Source organism: Panthera tigris, chromosome B1 (assembly GCF_018350195.1).
Source record: "Panthera tigris isolate Pti1 chromosome B1, P.tigris_Pti1_mat1.1, whole genome shotgun sequence".
In the NCBI taxonomy this organism is placed as follows: Eukaryota; Metazoa; Chordata; class Mammalia; order Carnivora; family Felidae; genus Panthera; species Panthera tigris.
This window is the reverse complement of record NC_056663.1, coordinates 113643668-113667702: the sequence shown is the minus strand read 5'-3', so window position 1 is coordinate 113667702 and position 24035 is coordinate 113643668. Positions and strand designations below refer to the sequence as shown.

The 24035-nt window shown below is 41.9% G+C and overlaps 1 protein-coding gene and 1 long non-coding RNA gene across 2 annotated transcripts; one reads left to right on the top strand and one right to left on the bottom strand.

Moving 5' to 3' along the window:
- Positions 1-1183: 1183 nt before the first annotated feature.
- On the top strand, positions 1184-2116 carry LOC122237979. The gene is made up of 2 exons (XR_006216830.1): positions 1184-1269; positions 1838-2116. It is a non-coding gene; the product is annotated as an uncharacterized LOC122237979 (long non-coding RNA).
- A 1534-nt stretch (positions 2117-3650) lies between these two features.
- Positions 3651-23819, bottom strand: ETNPPL (ethanolamine-phosphate phospho-lyase). The gene is made up of 13 exons (XM_042982697.1): positions 23675-23819; positions 20715-20833; positions 20276-20435; positions 17730-17804; positions 13907-13997; positions 13154-13270; positions 10986-11068; positions 10167-10392; positions 9118-9272; positions 8132-8221; positions 7567-7697; positions 5647-5714; positions 3651-4010 (listed from the first exon to the last, which is right to left on the bottom strand). The coding sequence occupies exons 1-13, from the start codon at positions 23728-23730 to the stop codon at positions 3882-3884; spliced, it is 1500 nt and encodes a 499-aa protein (XP_042838631.1). The 5' UTR covers positions 23731-23819; the 3' UTR covers positions 3651-3881.
- Between the last annotated feature and the right edge of the window lie 216 nt (positions 23820-24035).

Genomic DNA, 24035 nt, shown 5'->3' with positions numbered 1-24035 from the left:
AATGGGTAAAGGCACAGGAATGAATACATGGAGTAAACATCACATGTTAAAATGTTTTTGTATCACCTGTTAACATCCACCAAAAAGCCCCCACCATGGAAGAGGTACTGCACAACCAAGCAGACAAAATGACTTGGCTAGTTGACATTAGCCACTTCACAAAAGGCAAAGTGGGTACATGGGCAGAGTGGTCATAATGGCAGAGATGGAGGCAATGTGTTGGCCCACAGCGTGGACTCCCACTTGCCAAGACAGATGTAACTATTGCCCCTTCTGAATACCTAATCTGCCTGCAGCAGAGACCAAGAGTGAGTCCCTGACATGACACCATCCCTTGAGATCAACTGGCCTCTTGGTGACAAATTGACTACATTGGGCCCCTTCAGTCCCGGAAGAGCCAGTGGTTTATTTGCACAGGAATAGACATCTATTTAGGGTATGGGTTTGCCTTTGGGTCTCCTACTTACAGAGCCTAAGCTATAACCACAATCTAGGGGCTTATAGAGTGCCTGAGACACATGGAATCCCACAAAATATCATCCAAAGGGGAACCCACTTTACAATGAAAATGGGTAGGGCGGGCCCATGACCATGAAATAGGCTGGTTGTATTACATTTACATTATCCAGAAGCTGCCACTCTGGTAGAGCATTGGAATGCCCTTCCCGAATAAAGGTACGGCTAAGGAGCCCACTTAAAGGTCATACTCTGTAAGGACGGGGTGCTATCCTTCAGATGGCAGTATCTGCACCCAGTCAGGGACCTCCATAAGGCACTGTGTGTCCCCAGGAGGATCCTAGATCCAAGGGGTGAAATCAGGAATGGCCCCACTTACCATCAATGACTCAGTGAAGAATTTTGTTTTTCCTATCCCTACAGCTTTGGAATCTGTAGCATTGGAGCCTCTGGTCCCCAAAGGGGTGTACTTCTGGGGAGGGACAAAGTCAGAGTTCCGCTAAACTGTAAGCTCCAACCGACACATGAGGACCTTGGACACCTTGCATCTAGAAAGCAGGAGTTGGAGTCACCATATTGGCAGAGTTAATTGACCTTTATCTGTAGGGGGAGGTAGCACTGTGGTTCCACAGCGGGGGAGGCAGGACATCTGTGAAACTCAGATGGTACACTTTGATATCTCTTGGTACTCCTTGTCTAATTGTAGCTGTGAATGGATAGTGCCTCAGCCCTGGCTTGAGAAGGGCATAGTTTCCAGAGGAATGAGGGTTTGAGACACACCACTACTAGGACGTCCAGAAGTGATGGCCAAAGGTGAGTGGAATGTCAGTAGTGGAGAAGGGAGATGATGAGTACCGGTTGTGGCCCTGAGACTACTTGCAGTGACAGGAGTTGTAGTTTGCTCCACGAAGCTCACTCTTCTAAGTCTCCCCTGAGGAAGAGAGATGCACTAAGGAATCGCTGAAGAGCTGCTCCCCAAATGTGTGGGCAAGTGGATCCATGTGGTACAAGGGGCAGACTATGGCAGCCATGGGTGTGCTGCTCCGTTTCCCTTCAACAGGGAGCCTGTGGTGAGGAGTGCAGTCAGCCGACAGCCGCTAGCTACAGCATCTTCAAGATCCACAGCAGCATTCAAGCTGGATACGTGTTCCCTGGGAGCTCCCAGCCAGTGAGGGGAGACAGTAGGGCTCCCAGGGCCCGGTCATCTCTGCCCAGCAGTTCTTTATGGGCAAGCCGTGCACTGGCAGAGACTTTTCACAGAGCTGCATCTCAGTCCAGGCTCTTCCTGCTCAAATCTTCCCTCTGACTCTTCTCTTTTCATACATGTCAGACCTGAAAGCTTTTCCTGACTACTGCTTCTTTGCTTCTTTATCTTTCACAGGAGTTACCCCCAAGCCATCTCTTGTACTTTCAAGACTCAATCTTGGGACTCAATCTAGAGACCCAGAGGACCCAAACTGACACACCCTCAATTGTGACATCACGGAAACGAAGGGATTACCAGGAACCTCATACGCAGGTAGTCTCTGTTACATCCAGGAGCATGTCATTTATTTCCAGATCTCTCCTCCTTATTATGGAAATCTAATTTATAGGCAAGGAAGAAGAGTGGGAGTATATCAAAGAATAAAGTCTTAATTTTCTATTTTATACTTGGAAACATATAACGCGGGTATGGATTGCTTTTGCCTTCCTCTCTTGAGCATATATACCTTCTGCAATGAGAAAAGAGAACAAACACTGAGCATGCCCATGAAAGGGTGCTTATAGGGGTGTTGACCTGTGTTGTGAAAGATCTGATGATGTGCTCCTTAGAAGCCAACCACAGATATCTCTATACCCCCTCCTCTTTGCCAGCTCCTGGGAACCAACCTCAGCATTATCCAGCCAGAATCCACAGGGTCAATTATATTTTTAGGAGGAAAAAAGTACTTAATAATGAGACTTTGCTTTTTTAAATAGCTTTTTAATTAATGACAAACTCAGAAAGGAAGATTTTACATTTTCCTCTCAACATCCCTCTCAGTTATCATGAAACAGCCACAGCAGAATTATTCTCTCTTTTTCATGCAACAAAACCCAAAATACAAAGTTTAATAAGTATTAGGAAGGCAATAGAGAGATAATGGGAAGTCAATACTAAAATACTAAAATTCAAATTTCTTCCAAGTTCAGTATATTGGCCTCCAAGTGAATGTCTCACGATATCAGCATGTTGCAAAGAGAATCTGGAGGTCCCATATTTCCTCACTTCCCTTTGCCAATGTGTGGTTAGAAGTGTGTGTGTGTGTGTGTGTGTGTGTGCGTGTGCGTGTGTGTGTGTGTTTGTACGTGGGCACGCGCGCCCAAAGCTCCCTCTCTTGTGTGTGTGGGAGTGTGCTGGGTACTGATAAACTTGATGAGAAAGGAAGATGATTGGATGGAAGTTAATTTCCTAACTGCCAGGTAAATAAGTGGACAAGGCGTCACAACCTGACTTAGAGCTGAGTCTCCTCACTGAGCACAGTGCTTTGACTACTGCTGCCGGTCCAGCTACATCTTTGTGTTTCTGAATATATTTCTTGTGTTCTTTGCTGCCTCCAGGCCCCCACCACGACTCCACAAGATCTTGATTTACCTAGTCCTCTGCCAGAAGTCTGATTTATCCATTCACTTCTTTTTTTTAAAAAAATGTTTATTTATTTCTGAGACAGAGGGTTTGCATGAGTGAGGGAGAGGCAGAGAGAGAAGGAGACAAAATCTCAAGCAGGCTCCGTGCTGTCAACGCAGAGCCGGACGCACGCCTTGAACTCACAAACCGTGAGATCAAGACCTGAGCTGAAACCAAGAGTTGGATGCTTACCCAACTAAGCCACCCAGGTGCCCCTGATTTATCCATTTGCTTCTTAACATTTGCTGTATGTGATTTTTTCCAAATGGCTTTGATTTTTACCACCCCTAGTGTTCTGTGCAAAACAAGGGTACGCTTTTCTAGTAAAAATGTTTTGGTTTACATCATCTTTGATTATAGCCCCAAAATATATATAAATTAAATCAATAAAGAATGGTTCACTCATATTTTAAGGCACCACGTCTCTAAAGTTAAGGAACCTATTATACTTTGCTCTCTCATTTCAAACATTAACACATGAGAAGTAAAACCGCCAACTTAATATTCAGTTTGAATCATAAGTTTAGTAGAATAAATAAAGTACTTTCAGAAATCACAAGTAGGGAATTAACAGGCTAGAGGCTGAACTAATAATCTTGACATGGTTTGATTTTCACTTGGCTTATTCTTTTCACTCTGTTACCTTTTTATTTACACATCTAAATGAAATGCAAATTCTACTGTTAGAGGGTACAACACAGGTACTAACAGAAGAGACACTTCCGTTCATTCTCTATAACCCTGGATATTTATCCTGCTTTAAAATGTTAATCTCTCATGTCTTGAGCCTCTTACTGAGCAGCGAGTGCTTATCTGTGCACAATCCATTTCTCTTTCGGCTGGGATTTTCTCTGGGATCCGAGGTGCCTTCACTGAGCAATTCCGAGTGTGCTTCGTTAGGCATCTGCAAGACAGGCGCAGGCGCACAAACTCCAGCAGGCGCGCCCCCCCTCCGAGCCGCCCGGCCTCTGCAGGGCCGACTCAACAGGCCAGCAGGCAAACAGGTCACTATGACACTGGCTGTTCCTCTCTAACCCTGGTGAGTATCTTCTGTGGACCTTTGAAATGTGAGGTCAGCATAATATCTGGGACTCCAGGGGCGCCTGGGTGGCTGGGTCGGTTAAGTGTCCGACCTCAGCTCCGGTCATGATCTCACAGTTTGTGGGTTCAAGCCGCGCATCGGGCTCTGTGCTGCCAGCTCAGAGCCTGGAGCCTGCTTCGGATTCTGTGTCTCCTGAGCTCTCTGTCCCTCCCCCGCTCTTCTCATTTTCTCTCTCTCTCTCTCTCTCTCTCTCTCTCTGCTTCCCTCTCAAAAATAAATGAACATTAACAAAATTAAAAAAAAAATTTGGGACTCCAAACCAAAATTTCAGAAACGTGTTCGCTAACTCTAGCATCCGATTCTCATTGAGAGCTCCCTTTTTTGTAGGCTCCTTTTCAATGCTTGCTCAGTTCTCAGCTACGATTCTGTCCTAGCCTTGACAAGCTGCTCTTAAACTGCAGGTAAGAATTGATTTCTAGAATCGGTTTGTGTTCCACCAAGAAACAGAAGCAGTCCTGTTAGCAAACCATTTTCTCTCAAAGGGCCTAATGTTTTTCCATGAGAAGGACCTTGCTGAGGGTGCCGTATGTGCGGGCGGCTTCGAGGCACTGAGTGTTCCTTTGTGTGTCCAAGTCATAAACAAATAGCAAATTATGCAACAAAGCCTCTCAAGTTTTTGCCTCTCTGTTTCCTGAGCTGGGGAGCACTTTCTCACACCCTGGGCGGCTCAGGGAGAGAATGGAAAGGCCCTCTGCTGGAAGCACATCAAATGCAGAAACTAGGCCACTTGGTGCCAGATGGTTCTCAGGCCCCAGAATTTGAAGTTTATACTTCAGTTCACTTCAGGACCGAACCCTGGCATTTTGGAGCCACCCTGCTAACGCTTCTGCTGCTTTTGAAGAGTGATGTGCAGTGGGGCGCCTGGGTGGCTCAGTCGGTTAAGCGTCTGACTTCAGCTCAGGTCATGATCTCATGTTTTGTGAGTTCCAGCCCCGAGTCGGACTCTGTGCTGACAGCTCGGAGCCTGGAGCCTGCTTCAGATTCTGTGTCTCCCTCTCTCTCTGCCCCTCCCCTGCTCACACTCTGTCTCTCTCAAAAATAAATAAACATTTAAAAAATTAAAAAAAAAAAAAGAATGGTGTGCGGGAATCCGAGGCAGCGTCAGGTGACCCTCCAACAGGAGGATGCTTAGGACATTTTTAATCATTTCTCTTTTTATTTTGAAGGCCCTCTTTGCAGGCTGGAGGAGTTTTTTTTTGGAAGGAGGGTATGAGAGTGATCCAGTAATAATGGTTCTTTGGTTTTATTCCTTTCAAGTGGTAGGATGCTTGCCTTGAAATTTAATTGTGCACTCAAAATTGCAACAGTAAGCCAACCCTAGCAAAGGTGGATTTTATTCTAAAAATTATTGTACAGTTTTTTTTTAATTTGCATTCCTTTCAGTTAATTTTCCAAAGTTTTAACCTTTTCCTCTAAAAACAGAATAGCAGACTCTTACCTTTGTTCTGCACGGAGTATTCTCAGAGGTCACACTCTCACTTCTAGCTCCGATGGCTTCTTCCACAACTACATCAAGGGAGATATAGTGGAGAAGACAGGATAACATAAAATATTAAAAAAAAAACATTTTTGGGGCCCCTGGGTGGCTCAGTCGGTTAAGCATCCAACTTCAGCTCAGGTCATGATTTCGCAGTCCCTGAGTTTGAGCCCTGCATCAGACTCTATGCTGACAGCTTCAGATTCTGTCTCCCTCTTTCTCTGTCCCTCCCCCTCTTGTTCTCTCTCTCTCTCTCTCTCTCTCTCAAAAATAAATAAACATTGAAAAAATTAAAAAAAAAATTTGTGGTATCTATAGAAGTACGCTTCATGAAGAATCAAGTAAATGTAATGTGTTTAAAACATGTCACTATTAGAATTGCTGCTTTTAAACTTTTATTGCAGCATTCTATCATTATCATTTACAAGTGGCACTGAACCTGCTAGGTGTGCTTCCTTCACGTTATTCAAAGGAAATTCGGGGCGCCTGGGTGGCTCAGTCGGTTAAGCGGCCGACTTCGGCTCAGGTCATGATCTCGTGGTCCGTGAGTTCGAGCCCCGTGTCGGGCTCTGTGCTGACAGCTCAGAGCCTGGAGCGTGTTTCAGATTCTGTGTCTCCCTCTCTCTGACCCTCCCCTGTTCATGCTCTGTCTCTCTCTGTCTCAAAAATAAAAATAAACGTTAAAAAAAATTTCAAAGGAAATTCTTTGGCCCACGGTCAGTAATGCTCCAGCTCTGAAGTGACTTTGAAGCAATGGTGACAGATTTGCCTATCCTACACTCTTCCACCCGGCCTTTCCAAAGGACCTGCGTTAATGCAGGTGTGTGAGAAAAGTGTGCCAGGGGTGAGTGTGAGTGTGCCCTTGGTCCAAAGACAGTGACTACATCACAAATAACTTGGGCTGACTCTCAACTTTTCCAAGATCGATCATCTATGTTGTATGCTCTGTTATTCCTGGCTTCTCAGCCTTACCCTAACCCCAAACGTCTGAGAAGGGAGCAGAGAAGTTGAATCTTAAAGATATAACTAAAGCAACCCCAAAATATCTTAACGTTGGACAGTACGTTATGTGTTTCAACATGGTTTTTACATTCCTAGTTTACTTTCAATCTCAGTTTATGCTTATAACAGAAAAACAAATTAACCTACCGAATTATATAATATAGGTAAGCAAAAGCTAAATTTCTATGACAGGGATAATTATGAATGGCAAAAAAAAAAAACCCTCAAAAGTTAAATATAATAAGTAAAATAGACAAGTCAAATGGTTCAGCATATAGCAAATGACTGTTGACCTGTAACCTGTAATTTTTATTAATAATGTTTCTTGCATTTTCATGGTACAATGCTGAAATACCATATCCTCCCGCGTCTGTGGTGCACAGTACAATGCAGACATGCAGTTTTTGAAAAGCAAAAACAGATAAGGGCGCCTGGGTGGCTCAGTCAGTTAAGTGTCTGACTCTTGATTTTGGCTCAGGTCATGATCTCACAGTTCGTGGGATCGAGCCCTGAGTTGGGGCTTGGTATTTTCTCTCTCTCCCTTGCTCTCTGCCCGTCCTCCACTCACTCTCTCTCTCTCTCTCTCTCTCTCTCAAAAATAAATAAAATAAACTTTAAAAAAAGTGAGAACCAATAAAAATAAAGTTGTGTCAGTTCCTTAAAAACCTAGATCTGTAGTTACGGGAGTGCAAACAGAAATTTTTGATTTAACTAAGAGTCTACATAGTTATTATTTTCTTTTTCTAGTTCTTTTTCTAGTTCTATATACAAAGTCATATGTTCATTTCCAACTGCTTTCACTTCTGTCATGAAGAACAAGCACAATCATATATGACTGGGTGTGGGACAGGGTGGCATCTTAAACATCTGTGAACAGACCTGTTAGAATCTCATCGAGTTGGTCCACCATAAACTTGGCATCTTCTTCAGTGAAGCACATAGGTGGTTTTATTTTAAGCACATTTCTATGAGGTCCATCGGCACTGAGAAGCACTTGCTTTTCTTTCATCCTAATTAGTGCAGGAAATATATGTGAGTGCACACAAATGGTAACTAAGATTATTTAAGAATGATGTAGGGGTGCCTGGGTGGCTCAGTTAAGCATGGACTCTTGATTTCAGCTCTGGTCATGATCTCGGGGTCGAGAGATCCAGCCCCGCATTGGGCTCCACACTGATCGCACAGAACCTGCTTGGGATTCTCTGTCTCCCTCGCTCTCTTCCCCTCCCCCACTTGCAAAAAGGTTCCCTCCCTCTCTAGAAAGAAAAAGAAAAGAAAAGAAAAAAAGAATGATGTGAACACAGAGCAGTTCAATATTCTCATGCATGTGTCTCAAACTTCCCTTATTTGGAGAGGTGGGAGGAAGTAAAGGAAGCTTTCAAATGGGGGGGGGGAGGGGCATCTTTCAAGCCAGGACACCAGTCAGGTGTGGGGGTGTATTTACTTGTAGATGACATGTTGAGCCTCATCTGTGGCGGGGGTCCTTTTCTGCTGGTCCTTCACCAAGTCAATTCCGATAAACAGGCCAATGCCCCTGAGGAAGGTAAAGAAAGAAAACTTGACAGATACTCTATCAGACACTGCACTGTCACAAAAGATTAACATTGTCCCTAAACCTCATTTTCATTTAAAGCTGGATATGATTCCCTGTAGGGGTAACTGTTATTGATTCTAATCCAAGATACCAACCCACTGTCACAGGTCTTTCTAGTTTTTGAACCAAGTTGTTTTTCTCATCCAGCTTTTTGTTTTTCTTTACTTAATTGTAAAAGAAAAGTCTTAAAAACAACCTTGTCATACTACTTAGCTTCTCAGGACATTAATGATGATAAATATGTAAAGTTTATATATATCTATGAAAAATATCAAGTTTTCTGGGATGTCATTTTATTTATTTATTTATTTATTTATTTATTTATTTAATGTTTATTTTTGAGAGAGAGAGAATGAGTGGGGGACGAGCAAAGACAGAAGGGGGTACAGAGCTCAGAAGCGGGTTCCATGTTAAGGCAGAGAGCCCAATGTGGGGCTCGAACCCGTGAACCTTGAGATCATGATCTGAGCCGCAGTTGGATGATTAACCTACTGAGCCATCCAGGCGCCCCTCCAGGATGTCATTTTCAATAATTTTTGAAAAATTATTTACAGTTACTTTAAGTTCCTTCTTCTCATCTTTTACAGGCTGAAATAATACTGGCTTTATTTTATTTATTTATTTATTTATTTATTGAAGTATAAAAGTCAAGAAAGGTATACACCCAAAAGTTAACAGTGGTGATATCAGGGTTCTGGATAAAGAACAAATTTTGTTTTTTATGTTTTTCAGTATTTTCTAGATTAAATTTTATGTAATTTATTTTAAGTTTATAAGATAAGTTATTTTCATTTGGAAAAGTGAGTAACCATATGACAATCTCATGATAAGCCCACCTGATATCTCCTATTAAAGTATGTTTAGCCTTCTGTTTATTGAGTAATTCAGTAAGATAATCCCCCACTCTTGTGGCATTTCCTTGAAGGTCTTCACTTTCAATTACATTCAGGACAGCCAAACCAATAGCAGAAGATACTGGATTTCCTCCATACTGCAGAAAAAAGATAAAAACATAATAGTTGAATTAGTGGTATTGCTTCATCTATGAGAAATTTGGCTCATACGTAAGCAGATAAAGATATAATTTCAATAAGTTTTTCTCTTGTGATGCAAACTTTTTAGATTTAGGATATAGTGTGATTCTATTTATTTACGACTGAGTGAAAATTCATTCCGAATCATAGTCTCCATGCCGCATAATTGGTATGAAGGACTATCATGGAATTTATTAGTTCATCCAAACAAAAACGAGACACTGCGTTGGGAACTAAGAATTTCAGAATGTGGTTCAGTGAGGGGGATGTGGACTTCAGTCCCTGAACAGTTGTGTGAAAACAGCTACGCAATGACATTTTCTCCAAATAATTTATGTCCTTGGTTTGAATCTTACTATTAGTTGTCACAAGTCCTAATACACATACTACAGAAACTATAATAATTTTTCCAAGCTTAAAGTTCATGACTTTTGGGGGTAAAACCAAGGAAATAAAATTTCCCAAAGATAGAAAATTTAGTATCTCCTGTGACAGCCATATAACATTTATAGTACTGTATCATCTAAACACTTTAGAAATGCTTGGGGAATTTAAATGTGATACAAAATAAAGGCGATCATATCATCTGTGAGTGAAACATAACCTGTAGAGTTTAGTAAGGCAACCATTTATTACAAGAACAATTAATCATTTTAGGAAGGGGAAAGATACACAAGGAAAAATACAAGAATTATGCCAGATAGAATGAAATATGGTTAGATCCAAGTTTGGCTAGTGTCCTGGGGTGGTTAGCTGGCAATACTGAACTTTATTCTTTACTACATTGGCAAGAAGTATAAGAACATGCATTATTTTTCCCTCTTAGCATAAACTGGGAGGCCAAAATTTACCGTATTGAAGTATTCCATCCCAGAACTGCTGAAGGCCTCTGCAATTTCTTTGGTTGTTACAACACACGCCATTGGGTGGCCATTGCCCATTGGTTTCCCCATCGTGACAATGTCTGGAACAAAATCTTCACCATGCATTTGGAAGCTCCAGAAATGTTTCCCAACTCGGCCAAAGCCCACCTGAACTTCATCAGCTATAAACACACCTCCTGCTCTGTGTACATATCTGAAAAGCAAAAAGGAAATCTAATGCCTTCGGGTCACGGAGGGTCCCCAAACCCACCCACGAAGATATAGATTATGGAGGACTTGAAAAAATGTCATTAACTTGAGGTTTGTAATCATTGTCAAAAACATTTCAGCGCTCAAATCCCCAAAGCATCTACGTGATGTCACTGACTTTGCAATATAATCACATTATTTCCAGATTAGACATATTCTATATTATGGAGGTTTGTGCTGCTTGATGTAAGCTCTACTGTGGCATTTTAAGTGGGAAGAGAAAGAAGTGAACCAGTAGTGTTTAGCAGGGTTAATCTTCCAATTTTACTGATTGGTAAGCATGGGCACCAGCCAGAGAGGATGCCAGGCTGGGGAATGGAGCAGGGTCCTGGAGGCCCCCTGCTGGACCACATACACCCTTTATTTGCTGGATCTTGGAAAGGTGGAGGGGCTCCGGGGAGTCCCGGTGTGGCAGGCATGCCTAAGTGGCTCTTCACCAGCTAGTCTGCAAGTACTTCAATATTTTAACCAGTACGGCCTTGTAGAACTGTCACAGAGCCTTCAGTCTGACCAAGGATGCCCAAGTCAAGTACATACTCTGCCACTTTCTGGAAGTAGCCTGCTGGAGGAATTATTTGTCCGCCACAACTCTGCATGGATTCAGCAATAAAGGCAGCAATCTACACAAGAGAAGATGGGGTCAAAGTCCATTAGGTTCCCCTTGAACCCCCTAAAAACGAGGACTTTTTATAGAGCAGGTTATTTTGGGTGGGAATGTGCCTGTGGCAGGTGTCAGACAGGCCATTTGATGACCAAGAAAAGATGTCCGTGCTGGAAATGCAAACTGATCTGAAGCATCAGTTTTGGAAATTCCACAGTACCAGTGGAACGGTGGAGAGGGCGACTTCCATTTCTGTTACTAATTTAAATGCAGTGTTTTCATGAGGACTGGCTGAACGAGAATGATGTTTGGATCAGTCTTTGATATGAACTTCTAAAAAATTGCCCAGGTTCTAAACCCATTCCTGTGGCGCCCGTTTCCTCAGCTTGGTGAATGAGGATTGCTTGTGCCCGGAATCTGCTCTAAGGAAAGGGGAGAGCGACTTGTGGCCACGCGCTTTAGTTACTGCGCCTTATTTCTACTTCTTACCCTGACCCAGGCTTAACTCAATGGAATTAGGCAGTTCACAAAAGGAACTGCAGATGAAATGCTCTGGAGGGGAAGAAAATGGGGGGCAGAAAATAGATAACACTGAATCAAGCGGAGAAAGCATAGACATAGTATGAGACATGAAGTCAAGAGAACCAGACTACATCTTAGTAACTCTATTACCTTGGCTTACGTTCTTCCCTTTGGAATATTTCATTTACTAGCTATAACATGAAGCCACTGGACTTAAGAGATTGCTTCTCTAAAATTCCCTGACCTTGTAAGCACATCTAATATTCTGAAGCATCCATCTTCTATTTGCTCATTGCTTTCAGCATTCTTAACAGGAAAGCATCAATTCAATAACTACTGAATGCTAATGTGCTCCAAAAGCTATGGGAACCTTTGCAGCAGCAAAAAGACCATGTGATCTTAATAATGTAAGCATTTCCCTGGAAGAACTGTTTACCGTTTGTGTAAAGAAGAATAGGCTATGCTTGAATAAGAAAAGCCAAAAATCAAAACAAAACAAAACAAACAAACAAAAAGGAAAGCATATGAAGCTCCCCACAACAGGTAGAGCTGAGGGCTAGCTGCGCAGATAGCACATCTGAAGATATGGAAAATGAACGGAATGGAAAGAAAACAGTTAAGAAATGCAAATGACTCTCCAGGCACTAAGATAAAAATATTTGAATTGGAAAAAGCAAAGACTTCCTTTTCATCAAAATGGAGGGTTTTTTTTTTATTGCCATGTTGATGCCATAAGCCAGTTTAAACGCAAAGCACATGTCAGGGCTCCTGGGTGACTCAGTCGGTTAAGTGTCCTGTCGGACTTCGTCTCAGGTCATGATCTCGCAGTTCCTGAGTTCAAGCCCTGCGTCGGGCTCCATGCTGACAGCTGGGATCCTGGAGCCTGCTTCCGATTTTGTGTCTCCCTCTCTCTCTGCCCCTCCCCTACTGGTGCTGTCTCTCTGTCTCTGTCTCTGTGTGTGTGTTATGTGTGTCTCTCTCTCAAAAATAAATAAACATTCAAGGCAAAGCACATAAGTAACCCCCAAATGGGCTCAGAATTGATGTTAAGCTAGTAGGGTGACAACTGAGAAAATGGAAACTCTTACTCTGGGGGATTCTGGTGCTGTCTTAGAAGTCTAGGTTCAGATTGGAGAAACATCTTTTCTGCCTTGGCTAACCCGGGCTGTGCAGCTTCGGGACAGTTGAACCAGTTCAAGGGAAGCACCAAGGCGTCCTGGGCCTGGGAGCCTGCACTGGTTCTGAGGTCCCAGGACCACTGTGCCTCTTCCCCTCCCTCCATCATTTGGAAGAGTCTTTCCTAATCCTCTCCTCCCCTACCCATTTGGACCATAGTCTGCCTCCCACTGAGAAGGGGAGAATTAAGCCATAGTGATTGCATTTCTAGAATAAATAAAAATAGATAGTTTTAGAGGCATGATTATAATAATGAACTTTTAAAAATATGAACCAAGTGAAATGTAAGCAGAGAAGAACAAAAAGGGCATTGCGCTCTAATCCTTTTCGCCTCTCCAATTCTCACAATGATTTCAATCCATCTTATAAACAATGTTAAGATGTTTTCAAAGCTGCAGATACCAACCTTCCTTCCACTGTTATGAGCTTCTTCAATAATTTTCTTCACTTCATCTGCATAAGCGCCGGCTGGGTCTGCATGATCTTCTCTGTATTTTCCTCTGTAAGTATCTGGAGTTGGTGCCTGAAAACAATCAAATGGTAGAGTTTCTCAAGATTTACTTCTCGGACAAATGAGCCTTAAAAAAAAGGCATTTCGGGGTGTCTGGGTGGCTCAGTCAGTGAAGCGTCCAAATCTTGATTTCAGCTCACATCATGATCTCACGGTTCACAGGTTCGAACCCTGAGTTGGGCTCTGTTTTAATGCTTCAACAATTTGATTGATTTCTTTATTGTCTTTCCTATTTATTTTACTTCATAACTCTGTATAATAATTTAGCATAGAGCAATTTAATTTTAAGACATTCATACACAGTAGATTCCACTCTGAATTTCAAGCTGGCATCAGTGACAGAAAAAGTAATTGAAGACCAAAGGTAAAAATATAAAATAAAATAAAATAAAATAAAATAAAATAAAATGACAACTGTAAATACTAGCTTTCACTACAACTATACTAATTTGCTCATTGTGACACTCATCAATGGATTTTAAACCACATCCTGTCATTAACTAGCCTTTTGACCTTAGTAAGTCACATAACTGCTTTAAATCTTAGTTTCTTTTTCATAGTTTTATTTTGATGAAAGGATCGGACTGGATTATCACTAGGCATTCTTCCAGTTCTAACTTTCTGATTCTTGGATTCTAAGATACTTACCACATGCACAAATTCTTTCTTGACATCTTTGCCCTTTCGGAATTTGTATGGACTGATCTCAATTAAAGATGATAGGTGACCATGGTAAGCACTGAAAAGAAAAAGGACAGTAACCAAAATCACTCAGCAAAGGATGTTTTTGTAGTATATGAAAAACAGTATTCCTAATCATCCGGGGAGAATCTAAACCTTGGTGCCAGATTTAATTCTACAGGATCTAAGTTTTCATGGCAAGACTGGCATTTAATTTGTCCAGTTCTCCTTATTCGTGTAATAAAACACATAGGAAACCAAGTATGTGTCCTCATAGACAATTTTTTTTTCAACAGGAAAAATACCCTTAATTTCTTAGGATGATATTAGATGTACTAAATTATATTGTCTACATGTAAAAACTTATTTTCTATAGCTTCATGAAAAACTTTGTAAGTATGTATTCTTTAAATGTATTTGACAGTTACATTCTAGTAAATTTTAAAAATAACTTCATATCCCAGAATGGGCTGTGTTTCTGTCTGGAATGGTTTCTGTGGGATGTCTGATTGCATAGGCTGGCCAAATACAAGTCAGGAAGAGCATGAGATCTCTTCAAGAAGAACTCAGATTGAGAGGTAGCCAAGTGGCTATGAGATTCCTTTCTCTCACTTAAAATACAGGTGGCTATAATATACCCTTTTCTGTTTCTTTCCCAAAGGCATAATTAAGAGATCTGGAAAAGAAATTTTAAAAAGCCCAGGAATAGATAAAACAAAGAGAGAAGACTTCCCTTAGCATAGATTAACGCATGCTACAAAGCCATAGTAATAAAGTTAGTATGCAGAATAAGAACAAGGAGAAGACTGGGGCAGAAAAGGACCTCAGAGACACATCCACACATAAATGTAACACAGTGGACACCAGGTGGGTTTCATACAAGGCAGCAGAAGAAAATGAAGAACATTTTCATGATATGGGGAGTGCAGTGGGTGTAGAGGGAGAGATATTAGCAAAACTTAGAAGACACAAATTGTACAATGAAAATTTTATCTATTTGATTTGATCAAAATTAAAGATTCCTGTTGAAGGATATCATGGACAAAGCTAAAAGACAGATGATAGGGCAGGAAAGGATATTTGAAATGTCTCAAACTAAAAGAGATTAACTCTATGGTGGTTCTTAACTCTGCCTGCATAGTAGAATCACTTGGGAAACTTAAAAATATATACTTCTGATTTTCTTTACTCGGTCTGGGGTGGGGCCCAGGCACTGGCATTTAAAGAAATTTCCTAGGTAATTTTAAGACACAGTCAAGGTTGAGATCTTTTGATTTAGACTATACAAGTAAGCACAAACCAACAAGAAAAGGATGGGAACCCCAACAGAAAAATGGGCAAAGAACACGAACAAGTAATTCTCAGAAGAGAAATCACAAATGCACGTAAGTTTATGAAGAGATACTCAAACTCATCATTAGAAAGCTGCAAAGTAAGACAACATTGATATCATTTTATAGTCACTGGACTGGCCAAAATTAGAAAAAAAAATGAGAAAGCAGGATACTATTAGGTTTTGGTGGGGATAGAGGGAAATAGAAAATTTCATGCACTGTGTAGAGTGTTGCAACCATTCTGGAAACTGATCTGGTAGTATTTAATCACATTAGCACCATAGTACCCCTATGGACTAGCAATCCTGTTTCCGGGTGTTTACCCCTAAGCGCTTCTTAAAAAGGTCCATAAGGGCACATGTACAAGGATGCTCATTGCAGACCCACTTGTGGTAGCTAGGAGCAACGGACAGTGACAGTATCCATCAGTGGGGGGAACCACATGTAGCTACTGAGCACCTAAAATGCATTGGCTCTGAATTGAGATGTGCAATAAGTGTAAAACATACACTGGATTTAAAGATTTAAAATATGAAAAAAGAGGGGCACTTGGGTAGCTCAGTCTGTTCAGCATCTGACTTCGGTTCAGGTCCAATCTCACCATTTATGAGTTCGAGCCCCACATCAGGCTCCGTGCTGACAGCTCACAGCCTGAAGCCTGCTTTGGGTTCTCTGTCTTCCTCTCTCTCTGACCCTCCTCCATTCAAGCTCTGTGTGTGTCTCTCTCTCAAAAATTTTTTAACATTTATTTATTTTTAAGAAAAAGAGAAAAATCTCAATATATCTTACATCGATTAACTATTGAAATGATATTTGCAAATATATTGGCTACTGGAAAAATTTAAATGTCCTATGTGGCTCACATATTTCTATCAGACCACACTGAATTAGAAAAATAGATGTACATCTAGCAATATAGTCTTGAAACAGTGCTGAGGGGGAAAGTTTGAAACAGAAAAAGATCTATGACAATTTTTATAAAATTAAAACATTCACAAAATATAATATATAAGAACACAAAAATAAAAGATATACACTAGACACATTAGAATAGCTGTCTATAGGTGAGGGAGAATGGAAATTTAAAAAGAACCAACAAATCAACTGTGGTAGGCAGAACAATGCACCCCCCGCCCCGTGCCCACATTCTAGTCCTTGGAACCTAGGAATATGATACATGGCAAAAGGAACCTTGCAGATGTGATTAAATTAAGAATCTTGAGATGGAGAGACAATCCTGGAGAGTCAATGTAATCACAGGTGTCTTTACAAGTGAAAGGAGGAGGCAGGGGGTTGGTGGTCAGAGGTTGAGGATGGAAGGGGGAGGCAGGGCGGTGGAAGGGAGGGACTCCAAGCAAGGAATGCAGGCAGCCTCTTGAAGCCCGGCAAGGCAAGAAAACAGAAGGAGCCTTCAGAAGGAGCACAGTTCTGTTGACACCTTGATATTGGCCCCATGAGACCCATTTTGGATTTCTGACCTATTCTCTCTGTGAGAGAATACATTTGTGTTGCTTTAACCACTAAATCTGTGGTAATCTGTTATAGCAACAATAGAAAATGAATATGCCACTCAGCACATAAAACAAGAGAAGCCTGTATAAGGGCAAGAAATGAAGAAGAAGTTCAATTTAAGCTTCTGCGTCTGATATTAGTGGAGAGGTAGAAAAAAAATTAAAAGAAAAAAATCTTAATAAGGAATGGAGGTTGTCAGCTTTCTTGTTTAAATGTAAAAATTCATGTTTAGAAGGTGAGATTAAATGACTGTTAATAGTCACAAACTAAGGAGAAAGTACTATCTTTTACTTGGTTTCTAAAATAAGAAATTTGTCCTAAATTGTTGGGGTCCCTGGGTGGCTCAGTTGGTTAAGCATCCGGCTTCGGCTCAGGTCATGATCTCAAGGTTCGTGAGTTAGAGCCCAGCGCTGAACTCTGCACTGACAGTTTGGAGCCTGAAGCCTGCTTGGGTTTCTGTGTCTCCCTCTCTCTCTGCCCCTCCCTAGCTTGTGCTTTCTTTCTCTCTCAAAAATAAATAAATAACATTAATTTTTTTTAATTTGCCCTAAATCATTATCTTTTAAATTAATTACAGTGGATAATCACAATAATGATGAGAATGTATAGAGTTTTAAGACATCAGTTATGTTTTTATTTTGAGAACAATTGAGTTATGCAGTGTGGTGGCTCAACAAACAGTTAATGTGGAAAAAGCAAGCCCTGATTCATGCAAAGCCCATTAGCCATGACCACAGCATCCAAGAGATCCTCCCCCGTTTGCAGGAACTTCAACAGAATTAGGTATTCTCCAGGCCTAAGCTGGCCTTGATACCTTAATACAGAATAAAGATCATTGTGCCACCCTCCTCCACATGGGCTTGTGGTATTTGGTATGGACAGGACCAATACGATTTTGTGTCTGAAGGAGCTTCTTGCTTAGAAGTCTTGCATCCAAAACTTACTGGTCAAGAGTGATCACATCTTGGTGGCCTCTGAACTGCCGAGCCAAGCGTAAGGCTAAGTCATTGGCTTCAGATCTAAGATAACACAGAGACAGGGATCAACATGACATAAGCTTAAAAAAAAAATGTTTCAAAATGTTAATTACCAAAGTTGTAAGATCCCAGTTATTCAGAAATGGATGGAGAAGTAAGTTGCAGTCCTCTCTTTCCCCTTTAGTCTTGCTCACCCAGCAAATCTCACTTCATCCTTCTAATACAAGTTCCCCAGAGGTCTTCAATAAGGAATGAGACACACAGAAGAAACCCAATTCAAAGGATATGCTGCTCAGTTCAAATTTCAGCCTAGTTCAGCCACATTAGTAGGTGGCGGACTTGGAGGATGTCAGGAAGCCCGCGTTAAGCCTCATCTCGGAGGAATGGCAGTGCGACAGCCCCTTAATTGGAGCACAAAACTAAGTTCTACTGACCCAATATTTGATCAGCTCCTCATTGATACAATGGAGATCATAATTTTTCTTTCTGGTTTTGGCAGTCTAAATATACTACTCAGACACAGAGGAAGAAAATAATCATTTGTGGGATGTTTGCTCTCTGCCAGACATCACATGGAGTGTTTTGGTTGCATTTATTCTCAGAACTCCTCTGTATGGCGGGGGCTGCTGTCTCCTTTGTATGGATGAAGCAATGCCTCAGAGAGGTTAAGGAGCTCTCTGAGCTCTCACAGCTAATAAGCTCTCGCAGCTAATAAGAGGTAGAGCCAGCATTCAGACCGTTTAACTTCAGGATTATGCTTTGCACCATCCCAGGCTCTGCTGCCTCTAGTCTCTGGTGACAGTGCTCTTGGAAGCAATCCCTTTTTGACAGTGTAGGATTCTTTAGAAGTGAAAGGCAAATATTATGGTATTTAATTCATTGAAGGCAAAGAAATGCTTTATAACAACAAATTGGATCCTAAAATTTCTTCATTCTTTACAAAGAAAAAGGAATGATCTTCTGCCTACAAAATTGGTTTTAAAATCTCATTGAAAAGAGAAATGTGAATCACAATATCATATGATCAAACAGTTACAGAATTTCTAATAGTTTTAATCATATATACATACACATAATTTTTAAAATATGAGTTTAATGCTGTATGTACAAGTCTCCTCCCAATATAATATTACATTCTGAGCTTTTCACATGTCACTATAAATGTATTTTCAAACACATATTTTTAACATCTGCAGAATATTCCATAGAATGGATACAGAATAACTTGAATTTACAGAACTTAAAAGTTGGAACATATCTATTCTTTTGAATTTAGTCCTTCCTTTTTTTGTATTTGTGTTAGGGAAATGTTTAATTGCCTAAGAAAACAAGTCAATCAAAAGTCTTACAGGGGCGCCTGGGTGGCTCAGTCAGTTAAGCGTCCGATGTTAGCTCAGGTTATGATCTCACGGTTCGTGAGTTCGAGCCCCACGTCGGGCTCTATGCTGACAGTTCAGAGCCTGGAGCCTGCTTCAGATTCTGTGTCTCTCTCTCTCTCTGCCCCTCCCCTGCTCACCCTCTATTTCTCTCTCAAAAAATAAATAAACATTAAAAAAATTTAACAAAAGTCTTACAAAAGTTATATCCGTTTAGTAGAATTCCTTCTTTGCTGAAATCCATTATTCGTGCTTCAAAAAAACTGCCCAGGCCCTACTGATTTTTTAAAAAAATTTTTAAATGTTTGTTTACTTTTGAGAGAGAGAGAGAGACAGAGTACGAGTGGGGGAGGTCAGAGAGGGAGACACAGAATCTGAAGCAGGGTCCAGGCTCTGAGCTGTTTATACAGAGCTGAAGTCGGATGCTTAACCGACTGGGCCACCCAGGTGCTCCTTTATTTAAAAAAAAAATTTTTAATGTTTTATTTATTTATTTTGAGAGAGACAGGGTGAACAGGGGAGGGGTAGAGAGAGGGGGGAGAGAGAGAGAGAGAGAGGAAGAGAGAATCCCATGCAGGCTCCGCAGGATGTGGGTCTCCAACTCACCAGAACATGAGGTCATGACTGAGCGGAAATCAAGAATCCGAGGCTTAAGAGGCTGAACGACCCAGGCAGGGGGTCCCTATCGATTTTTTTAGCTGCTTCCTCTAGTGTCTGAAGAGGTGAGTGTCATACGACTGGTTAGGTTTTGTCACGTGAGAACCAGCTTGGATATTTTTGCCATGGTTACAACCCAGGTGTCTCTCCTTTAGGGATACTAAAGCATTCTAGATATGCTTTCCTTACCTTTCACCAAGGGAAGCCCTGGTAATAAAAAGTTGAGTGACATGCACATGTTAATCATCAGTGGCTGTGCCAAAAACCCAGGAGCATGCCGTCCACAAGCTCATGGAGAAAAAGCAGAAGAAAACCAAACCGGCAGGGCCCCCGCGTGTGTTCACTTAATAAGTGGCAAGAATCTCAGAAAAACTTTTTAGACGTCTGTGCTCCACCACAAATCAAAAAGAAAGATACGTGTGAGAGAGTAAACAAAGAGATGAGTGGGAATGGGGGTGGGTGGGAAACTTCGACACATACCCTGAGTTTGTAAAATAGCAAACAGAGAGCGTCTCCGGCAGGGTTGCTGAAAGGCGCCTGGCATACTCAACAATATTGTCGTGAAGGAATCGAGAATTTGTGTTTAGCAGTTCCATCTGTTTCAGGGCAGCCGTGACCACTTCCGGGTGACAGTGTCCCACTAGAATTTAGAAGACAAAGCAAACAAACAAACAAAGAAATTACAATTTTAAATTCCTGGGCAGTGAGGGGGATGCTGAAGCAAGAAAAAGAGAAAAAGAAAAAGTTGAGCTTCCTTCTCTCCCATGTTGCTCTGTAACTTTTCCTGGCAGGGACGACTGACCCCATTCAGCCAAGGAGCTGCAGCCATTGGCAATTCCTGGGACAAATATCAGTGGTGCTCTGTCCGCCTTACTCCACAAACGTATCCTTCACGGCACAACAAAGACAGGACATGTACCGTGCGCCACGTTGTTGATGCAGTCCAGGTACTGTTCACCTCTCTCGTCAAACATGTACTGCCCCTGGGCTCGCACTATTTTGATGGGATCCGCAGCAAAGAACACTTTGCATGAGGGCCTAGAGATAATGAAAGGAAACACGTTGGTCTGGGAGGACTGCTCGGTGTTTTTCCTTTTCAATGAAGGTCATGATCAGTGGAAAATTACAGTTACATAAAGGAAAGGGAAACACAACCTGGGTGACATACATTTAAAAAAAATTTTTTTCATATTAGCCTGGAACCTTTCACCTTAATCCCCCATTCGTGACCCTGCTCATATATTTCATGTATTTGTTATATGAAATTTGCCATGATTTGACAACTCAGTTTAGAGGCACATGGATCAACTCTGACAGCTCTAATTACACCAACCAATAACTAATTTTCCTTTGGGAAGTTTTGTTCTACCAGAAAAAAAAAAACAAAAAAACAAAAAACTTTTTTTTTTTTAAGGTTGACTATGTTCAGGAACTGATAAATATTACAAATATTTAATCCTCCCGACAATCATATGAAATAGGGTTATTATCATTCTCATTTTTATAGGTGAGGAAACTGAGGCTCAGAAAAATCAAGACACTTGTTCAAGATTACACAGCCAACAAGTGAAAAAAAAACCTGAATTTGATAGTAGACTGTCCTAATACCATAGCTCAAGTCAGTATCTGCTTGTTTTCTCCCTCTCCCTTTCTGATCTAATTGATAAGAAATGAATAGCACTAAAAGCTAAATATAAATAAATTGGTATTAAATAATATAAAAGAGATTTTATAGGAGACCATTCCCATGTCTTTTGAGTGGTACTTGTCCTGTATCAAATGGATTTTCCATTCTTAAATAATGAAATCCAATTATTCTTCTAATCCCTTAATCCATTATTTTGAGCATAATAAAAAGTCATCCATATTTTGGGTTACTTGGATGACTGTCTGGAATATGAATTTTAGAATGCCTGGAGTATAAATTTTAGTAACATAGAAACATCACGAAAGTTTTTTTTATCTTAGCTCTATGGATATGTAGAAAGTAAAATAGAATATATTATTTTTATTTTGGTGATTTTGCATGCACAAAAAAGTGCCACATGCATTGGAGGTATTTTGGAAGGTAATGAAATGCTTACATATTAAATTGAAAGTATTTTATTTATTGCGTATAAGTAAAGTAAAATACTTTACTTTAGAAAGTATTTTAATTATTACATATAGGTAATCTTAATTTAAAGTTGCCTCAGATTAAGCATCATCAGTTAAAAGGAAACTAATATTTAATGAGAATTTCTCATTAGCTCAAACCCAACTGTTAGTTTATACTCCCCGTTAAAAGCCAAAGGAAACTTTTGTCATGAATGTGGGCTAGTAACTTCAGACTGCATCCTCCCTTGCTAACGGTACTTTACACGTTGCACTCAGACTTCAGGTAAAATTTTTCAGGGCTGTCCATGGTGATATTCCTCCTTTCCCAAAATTTCTTCTGCTCACACTAGAAACCATTGGGTTTTCACTGGAATCTAATTATATAGGATTGAAAACTAACAGAAAAAGACAAGGGGGTGATTGAGTAACGAGAGAGGAATGGGACCATTTTGGCTTCCGCTATGCCGGGTTGAGAGAGTTCCTTCCAAGCAATCTCCCAACAGGCCATCTAGAAACGTCTGGGTTGAGACCAGGAGACCAGTAGGAGCAACCGCCTAGCATTTCTCAGAAGTAGATACTAGTTCTTTTCTTTCTTGCGTCCCTAGTCCTCTCTCAAATTTACCCATGACAGTGCTTGTTAATTACATGTGAGTATTGCAGGCCTTTGATTTTACAGTGGCCACAATCATCATCTATATTTACATGTGCCTTTTTAGAAACCAGATCATGCTTATTAATCTCACTTGCTCACTCCTGTGAAGCAGAATGTTATTCCTACTCCCACAGAAGAGGAAATTAAAGTAATCTGACAGAGGTCACACAGGTAACATGACACCCTACTAGGACCAGAGCCCAGGTCTGACCTAACATTCAGTGCTGTAAGCTTACCGGTATTTTACCGAGTCGTTTATAAAACGCGCAAAACAAAAGGAGACTGGAAAGAACATTGCATTTTTTCATTGTAATGAGGGCACAGCTTATTTTACCCTTAACAAAGTGTCTTTTAAGGGTTTCTTTTGGTTGGATTAACCCTTTATCTCCTAACCACGCAAGCAAGAAGAAAAAGTTCACTTTAAACAAAAGTTGTCAGAATTAGTTTGTTTTCATAGCCACTGTCGAAAATATTTTTGAGGGGCGCCTGGGTGGCTCAGTCGGTTAAACACCCGACTTCTGCTCAGGCTCAGGTCATGATCTTCGGGTTGGTGAGTCTGAGCCCGGAGAATGGGCTATGCGCTGACAGGTTAGAGCTTGGAGCCCGTTTGGGATTCTGTCTGTCTGTCTCTCTCTGTTCCTCCCCAGCTCAAACTCTGTCTCTCTCTCTCTCTCTCTCTCTGAAAAATAAAGATTAAAAAAAATTTTTTTTTTTTTAAATATCTTTGAGTTCACAGTTTTGAGAGCTTTCGGGTTGGTGGGATTTGGCGCAGGGCTACCCATCTCCGTCTCAGCCCCCATCCCTGGAATAGTTCCCCTCCTAGATCTATTAACCCTCGTGGGACAACTCTCGCAGCCGCCGGCAGCTCCCAGGCAGCGGCGGGGGGCAGAGCGCCCGGACTGCGCGGGAGCAGGCTGGCGGCGTTCCCTCCCGGCAGAGGCGCGGCGGGCACCGGGGGCTGGCGCGGCGGGCGGGCTGCGGCGCGAGTGCGCAGGTGCGGCTGCCGGGCGGCGGCGTCTCGCGCTCGGCGGGCCACCGCCCCGGGGGGCCTCGGCGCGCCGCGTTCTTGCTCGCCCGCTACCTGCCCCGCTTCGGCTCCCCGCCCCTGGCGCTAGTTACCGAGCCCTCACCCGATGTGCTTCCTCCTCAGCGCCAGGGTGTCCTGCTTGCTGTACAGCTCGCACATGGTGGCGCGGCTGCCGGGCGCTCCTCGGCTCTCCCTCTCGCCTGCGAGCGCCTGCCTCGCGAGGCTGCCCCAGCGGCGGGCCTTTCCCGCCGCGGTCCCTCGTGGGGTCCCCTCGCCCGGGGCGTCTGGAGTCACTGGTGGCATCAACTAGCTGGGGTCATCTCCCTTTTAAGTCTTGCCCTGCCTTTGCCCTTCGCCAAGCCCCACCCTCCTGTTCCCCCTCCTCCGCCCGGGTGCCCGCTTTGGCGAGTCACCGGACTAGCCACTCATTCGCCACCACCCGTGCCCCTCAACTAACTGACTCC

Coding starts and splice junctions, on each gene's coding strand:
- ETNPPL (XM_042982697.1), bottom strand. CDS start 23,730: ATGTGCGAGCTGTACAGCAAGCAGGACACCCTGGCGCTGAGGAGGAAG. Junction 17,805..20,275: donor TGCTATTTTACAAACTCAGG/GTATGTGTCGAA, acceptor GTGTTATCTTAG/ATCTGAAGCCAATGACTTAG. Junction 13,271..13,906: donor AGAAAGAATTTGTGCATGTG/GTAAGTATCTTA, acceptor GATTGTTTTCAG/GCACCAACTCCAGATACTTA.